This window comes from Suillus bovinus (genome assembly GCF_016758785.1).
Source record: "Suillus bovinus strain UH-Sbo-P2 chromosome Unknown EDB93scaffold_201, whole genome shotgun sequence".
Lineage (NCBI taxonomy): Eukaryota > Fungi > Basidiomycota > Agaricomycetes > Boletales > Suillaceae > Suillus > Suillus bovinus.
Genome location: NW_024542257.1, coordinates 22,819 through 30,009, shown reverse-complemented (window position 1 = coordinate 30,009; position 7,191 = coordinate 22,819). Strand labels below are relative to the sequence as shown.

General features: G+C 45.8%; 2 protein-coding genes across 2 annotated transcripts; one reads left to right on the top strand and one right to left on the bottom strand.

Annotated features, from left to right (window-relative positions):
- Nucleotides 1-107: 107 nt before the first annotated feature.
- On the top strand, nt 108-1,980 carry EDB93DRAFT_1109752 (uncharacterized protein; the record flags this gene model as incomplete). The annotated part of the gene is made up of 10 exons (XM_041448017.1): nt 108-155; nt 208-270; nt 325-689; nt 807-956; nt 1,015-1,055; nt 1,110-1,175; nt 1,214-1,230; nt 1,356-1,411; nt 1,636-1,720; nt 1,790-1,980. Coding segments are annotated over 10 exons (1,082 nt in total), but the record flags the coding sequence as incomplete, so codon positions are not given.
- Nucleotides 1,981-4,223: 2,243 nt separating this feature from the next.
- EDB93DRAFT_1323762 (uncharacterized protein) lies at nt 4,224-6,857 on the bottom strand (the record flags this gene model as incomplete). The annotated part of the gene is made up of 9 exons (XM_041455000.1): nt 4,224-4,294; nt 4,331-4,579; nt 4,636-4,795; nt 4,849-5,095; nt 5,144-5,877; nt 5,912-6,102; nt 6,182-6,320; nt 6,374-6,664; nt 6,717-6,857. 9 exons carry the CDS (start codon nt 6,855-6,857, stop codon nt 4,224-4,226), a joined length of 2,223 nt encoding a protein of 740 aa, XP_041300698.1.
- Between the last annotated feature and the right edge of the window lie 334 nt (nt 6,858-7,191).

The window sequence follows — 7,191 nt, the reverse complement described above, 5'->3', positions numbered from 1 at the left end:
ATCAGGTCATTGTAGATGCAATTTGGAAAGACAAAGGTATGTCGACTTTGAGTTGGATCTTAAAGCCAAAGATCAGCATTCAGTAGTAAACTCTGTGCTTGATTTAGATGAACGATGGACAGCCCGACCCAATCGTGCTAACACACCTGGACCAAGTACGTGTTATGCTATCTTGATGTCCATATTTCTCACTATTTTGTCTCCCAGTCGAGACAAGAGATCACCAGCATGACTTTGCACATGGTCTCGATGTAGACTTCAGCCTAATCAGTGAGTCATGATCTTGCTATAGTTGTTATTATAGATAACACTATGGATTTTCAGACTCTCTTGAACCTGAACTCGTGGACGCTGCAGCACTCCCTACCTATTCGTGTGATGACATAAAGGTCGAACACCACCCAAATAGTGGTATCAAGATGAAAGTCCACCCATTCGATAGTTTTCATCGTCGTCCGGCAGCCTCTTCAGTTCATACCCCTCCTGATAACCAGCCTTGGTGTCCATTCCAATCCCAGCTTGAATTCAACATTGCTGAGCTCGCTCTCGAGGCTAGATTGAACAATGAACAAACAGACCGCCTCATAAGAATTTGCCTTCACAGTTCTGTTGGCAAGGATAAATTCACATTTAGGAACCATAAAGATATTCATAGCAAGTGGGAAGCGGCATCTCATTGGATCACCAAGGTGGTGTCATTTACCACTGTGAAATCAGAATATGACCTTGTTCAAAGTGCAGTTCATGAAAGAAGTGATCTCAGTGCCTCATGACAGCAAGATGTGTGACTTTGATGTATACTACAGGGATCTCTGGGAGCTACTGACCTGCTTCGGGACCCCTGCCTGTTCCCACACTTCACATTTGATGCACAGCGCTTATCAAAGTTTGATGGGCAAAATTTTGTCCACTTTGTAGATGAACCTTTCACTGCACAAGACTTTTGGGATGTGCAAGTATGTGTTGATTCAAATATTTAATCCTTTTTATATATGAAACATTGTGCATTTGTAGTCGCAACTACCACCAGATGCAAAGCCACTAGCTTTCATTTTGTATGCAGATAAAACAAGGCTATCGTCATTTGGCACTGTATATATTTACTATAGCCACATGCACAACTGGGGAGAAATCTTACAAGAATCCTTGCACCTATTCATTGAACTTTACCTGATGTGAGTGTCTCACTTGCTATCTCATTCCCAATGGGCAGGACTGAAGTCGAACAAGGTATGTATCATCTTGTGACTTTTCAAGCTGACTCGGATGAGTCCTGGCACTTGCACAAGTCGTTATTAGGTATACTGTTAGTGGCGAGGACTGCTTATTCCTTATCCAATATATTTCATACACAGTTCATCCATTCTTCGAGTGCTACACTCAGTCATATATGGATGCTTCTCTGGCAAATGTGAGACGGTCTACTATTTGCACATTCGCTAATTCCATATCCAACCACCTCGCAAGGCACTTGCATGCAGATTTATTCCGGCTGGCACTTCTTTTGGTGATGCTAAAGCACAGTAGTGTCAGATGATTCATGTGGTTAATCCAGGTAGCCAAAGGTAGCTGCCCAAACTCACCACATTCATTTTACATAAAAAGCCCTTACAGCATTCATCATCCTTCACACAGGCATATGCCCAATCGGTACATGCACTAACAGACATAGACGCTGTCAAAGTGACAATAACGACAAGGAAGGAGAGACACATTTTCTGTGCGAGATGATATGCAATATTTTTGGGAAGATATCTTTGAAATGGGGGAACACTGGGATGATGACCAGCTTTTATATCCTGTTACACTTATGGTGACGATCCTGACGGCCTGAACCATTTGGCAGAGTTGTTACTGTTGGATAGCGGAGGCAGGACTCCGCGTGTATTCAGAACGCTTCACTGGTCTGCGTGCAAAGACATCTGTCGTGTAGTCCCAATTAAGACGTCCGGCACTGGCAGTGGTACTACTAGTTACTAGCTTAGAGCTAAAAGTAGGCAGTCTGTCTCAAAAACTTAATTAAGGGAATCACAGCGAAAGGCCAAACTTCCAATAACCTTCGTCCGTTGACGAGTGTCGCCATCGTTGGTGTCATCTACCTTTGTCGTCATGCAGTATGTTATGCACCAGCTCATCGGGTCGTCGGGCATCAAATCATCATTTACAATAAGTATCTCAGTACTCACTCCCAGTGAAAATCGACAAGAATGAGGTAGATAGGTAGCGATACACGTCTAAGTACCAAATGATATAGATAGCAATCTAAATAATTCGAGATGGAAAATGCAAATTGTAAAATTAAATGCAAAGTCCAAACTTATGAGAAATTTGCAGTGTATTTGCTGCAAATGTTGCAAACAGCACTTTGCAAGTTGCAAAGCTATGCCTAGATTAACATTGCGATTGCGCATATACACTTCCTTGATCGCGATCACACAGCTACATGAATTCTATAACCTCCGAGAGCCTCGAGGCTGGCATACATCGACTTGCAAATGGTACTGATACTTACATATGTGATTGTGATGCCTGCCTTCAGAAGAACAAAGGCAAGCCCAAGCACGTACCCCGAACTACTTACTTCCGGCACAAACCCAACAGACTCGCTAGACTTTTCCCCCCACCACTTCCTGCACAAACTCCAGCTCCTATACCAGTGCCATCGTCTAGCAAGCATCCTCTGGATGCTTCTGATCACCCTGAACAGCCACCCATATCGAAGCACAAGGATGATCGGATTATTGCCATTGATGGCACAGAAGACGGTGTGTTCATAACCCTGAGATAAATATCAATTTGCTGATATGAATAATAAGATTTTGATATACCTGAGGCTGCTGACAATATCCCAGGCCCTGACGCACTCGATGGAACTTTTGATCACCTCGAGGACACCAATTTTGGTGATACGGGACCCGAGGACAGGAGGAGAGGAGGAAGAGGAAGCTCGTGTTGATACAGGACCCGAGGACAGGGAGGCGGAAGAGGGAGCTCGTGTTGAGGACAATATACCCGAGAACATCGATCAAGACATGCCCCCGGATGACGTCGATCTCGAGGGTGTGGACACTGACTTGGGAACCATGGGCTGGACGGATGAGGACTTGGATGAGCTACAGCAGATGGCATGCCTTGAAGATGCCCAGGATTCAATGTCATTCATTACTGCTCTCTGAAAAGCATCCCTAGACGACGCACACTCTAAACTACCTCCAGACGCACTAGACAGACTTCGAAACCCTCCCCGCGAACTCCCCAATATGTCAGATCCTGATCTTATCCTTTCATTAAAATATTACTTTGCAAATACAACAATCGCTGCTTACAATCTTATCCGCGAGGCCACGATCGAACGACACCCCAAAGATGATGTATACAGTCATTACCGGGTTAAGCAAGCTGTCTGTCCACTTAGTGGTGTCGTCCCGATCGTTAATGACATGTGTACCAACACATGTCTTGCATTCACAGGTCCGTACGCTGAGCTCGATCATTGCCCTCGATGTGGAGAAGATCAATGGGACGCCAAAAAAAGCTCACCTCACAAGAAGGTAGCTCGGAAAATGTTTGACACATTTCCTGTTGGACCGCAGCTCCAGGCCCTATGGCGCCATCCAGACCAGGCAAAGAAGATGTGATGGCCCCAGGAGTACACCAACAAGATCATTGACAAATTGAAGACAACCGACGGCATTCTGGAGGTATATGAAGATGTTCTTCATGGGAAGCAATATCTGGACGCGTGCCAATCTGGCAAAATTAAAGATGGTGATGCAGTTCTTATGTTCTCGATCAATGGTGCCCAGCTCTATGAATCCAAACAATCCGAATGTTGGATATATATTTGGGTAATCTTCAATCATGCGCCAGACGTCCGGTACAAGAAGAAGTACATACTCCCGGGTGGTATCATTCCTGGCCCCAAAAAACCCAAAAATCTAGATTCTTTCATTTTCCCTGGCCTACACCATCTTCGCGCAATTCAGACAGAAGGGCTTCCAATTTGGGATGGCGCAAAGAAGGCTCTATTTCAATCTAATCCCTTTCTCTTTGTTGCAACAGCTGACGGCCCCGGCATCATCAGGAAAACCCTCCCAAGGCAAATTAGGGAGAATTCACAAAAATTCGTAACATTAGCACAATCACAGCTGTTTATGAAGAAAGTAGCTAAAGATGATAATGTTAGACGAGTTTTTTTCTAACATAGTAAGAGTTTTTGAGCATTATCTGAACATTGAAAAAGTATATCTATCTATGTACGAGTTCAACCAGAAGGTGTCACAGTCCTCGAGTACTGTATCACTCGTCCACTCTCATTGGGCCATAACACTGAACCTCGGTATAAGATGAACACTGCGCTCAATGTCAGCAATCGACACAATACTAGCCATGGTGTCACCATCGCGCAGTGAACGCGAGACTTTATATAGTCTGCTATTGCGGTCTGGAGCTGGCGAAAATGGTGTGAACCACTCGACATATGCAAGGTGAGTAGGAAGACGGATTGTTGGTGGGAAGAGCAGTGGGATGGACTTGGGTGGTAAGGTGAAAATGACTCGAACTTGACCGACATGGAATTCTATGATCAGTACAAAGTAAGTATTACATAGTAACACTGGCTGACAGTTTACACACCTCGAAGATCCTTCGAATTGGCACCCAGCCTCACTAGAGCTGTATCGGATCGGTGAGCAACGACACGAGAGCCAAACTTGCGTTGTGGTTTTGCATGGACACTGTCCAAAGTAATGTGTGCATCGCCATGGCCGCGGGCATCAACCAAGCACCACTTGACCTTATGAAAGACAGGCAGTGATGGAACGGAAAATGGATGTCGTGTGCCAGTACATCGAGTGCGTGACCATGAAGTGGTGTGGGATCATTTCCTCGACTCTGCTGAGCAATATAGCGTGCAAGGGCATCTCGAAAATGAGTAGCACCATAATCTGTAGCCAGCATTTCGAGGCTGACGGACTTTGCGCTGGGGTGTTTCACCATGACTTGTTTACGACTGAATGTCATATCTGGTGGGCGTGAATGGTAAGGATCCAACTCGTGGCTACCAGCAAGTCGCCAACTAACATATTTTTGATGTCTTAATACTTTCTCCTTTCATTCAAGCCAGCGGGTCATTTGGGCAAACTCATCCTTGTGATTCATAGCGCGGTAGGCATCTTTCGCCAAGTCGATATGGAGCCGTTCTGTGTACTCTGTGTTATAATTGTCAGTTGAGCCGAACTGCATGATCATCCGAGGATAGTGACGAGCAGCATGCAACTTCGGTAGATTAAAATTGGTTCGAATCCCAAGATCGATGAAAATGAGCTTGTTCTCATGAAAAAGGTCTAGCGCCTCGTCCAGTAACTGAAGGGTCTCGGTACTATGGCAAGGGTATTGCGCGAGGTACACGAAGTCAAGTAGCCCCCATACAGCTCGTAGAAGGCGACCTGCATTGAGATTGTTGGGCAGACGAATGTCAATTATGATGCCGAGGAGGAAGCGGCATATCTGCGCATGTTTGGTGCCGCTTACACGCGATAAGGTGGTGATACCTTTGGTGAATAATCGAATGTGATGGTTGGGAGGAAGCCGTTGACAATGAGCATCGATTTCCGTGGCTCCACAAGCGGCCTCTAACCATGCCAAAAGGTGTTTCACCAAGCCCTGATATAGCTGATGCAACACATCAGGTGTGACACTCTGAAAGATGTTCGCGAACGGGAGTTTCTCCCAGAAAGGATGTATCACAGGTTTGATTCCTACCACGGCACATGCGCGAACAAAGGCAAGATTTCCTTGATCGAGTGCCGCGAGTGCATCCAGCACCTCACCTATTTTTCGTAGGTGAAGTTGTACTGTATTGCTTTCTGTGTCGTCCTTCTCAACATCACATGTCGGGCAGTCGCTGAACTTGATTCCTGTTGCAGAGAAGTTGCTCTGGATAATCACCAACAAAACTCGCAAATAAAGGGTGGCAGCGGCGAAGAGCACCATCTCCAGTGCGCATATTGATGCCCTCTAATCCAGCATGTTGCAAAGGAGCAAGCACATGACTCAGGCAAGCAGTGATATAGGTTGGCGATAGACCGACGGCAGTGAAGCCTTGTTGGTGATGTGTTCGAGACGAAGTAGTTGGTAGATAGGCCAGAAGAATGTGAGCACCGCGCTGAAGGTTTGCGACGAATTTCCTTCGGGATATTACCAATGGTGAGATACACTGGGTATGCGGACTTGTTGCGAAACATAGTGACTTGCATTTTGTCCGTTGAGATGATAATCGGAATGATGGTCCCACCCGGACAATGCTGATCAAGTTTTTTCTGAGGCATTGTAAGTTATGAAGTCCAATTGATGTCACATTAAGAGTTCTTACCTGCGTGTTCCACCACCACTTTCCAGTATGCATGTCATGAAACAGACGAACAGTCTGATCTTCGTCAGTGTAATGGTGCTCCGGCGCGAACGTAAGGTATCTTGCGAAGTCGGGATCGCCATACAGTGACTTGATGCATTCAATGATGTCGCGGTAATACACATCAAATGATTCTCCTGCAACAACGACCTGCTCCTGTTGGAACTTGGGGCGTCCAGTTGGAAGTTCGTGGTCGATAATCTTGTTCAGTTCATTGGTGTTCTTGAATGACAACCCTAAATGTTCACTAACCTAGTAATATTAGCTATTAATGAGTAGTACTCGTGAAGCGAAAGAAACTTACTCCATCAATGGAGAGCAGGTCCGTAAATGCTGTAGACGTTGCTCCGCGAACTTTCGCCCATCTCGCAACCTCCCATTCGATTTGGGAATTAAAAGGATGGTATGGATTATCATCATTGGCAAGATGTGCCCCATATGCCATGTTGGCGCCATGGTCAACGGAACCATGCAACATACTTCGGCCAGCACGTGGATCAGGATAAGGCACCCTAACAAAACCAGACCGGCCTTGTACGCGAGCCTCAATGTCTTGACAAGCATCCTGATGAATATCCTCCAACTCGTCATCTGCGAAGGCAAACACATCATCCTCCGGGTCGTAGTCTTCATCAGCCTGAGGTTGCAATGGTGCAGCCTCCCATTCAGGTTCGAAGAGTAGATGGTCATCAAGATCATCCTCATCAAAATCACTATCACCTGCATGCTCACTCGCAGCACTGGCAGGCCTCTCTAACTCATCCTCATTGCCAATTCCG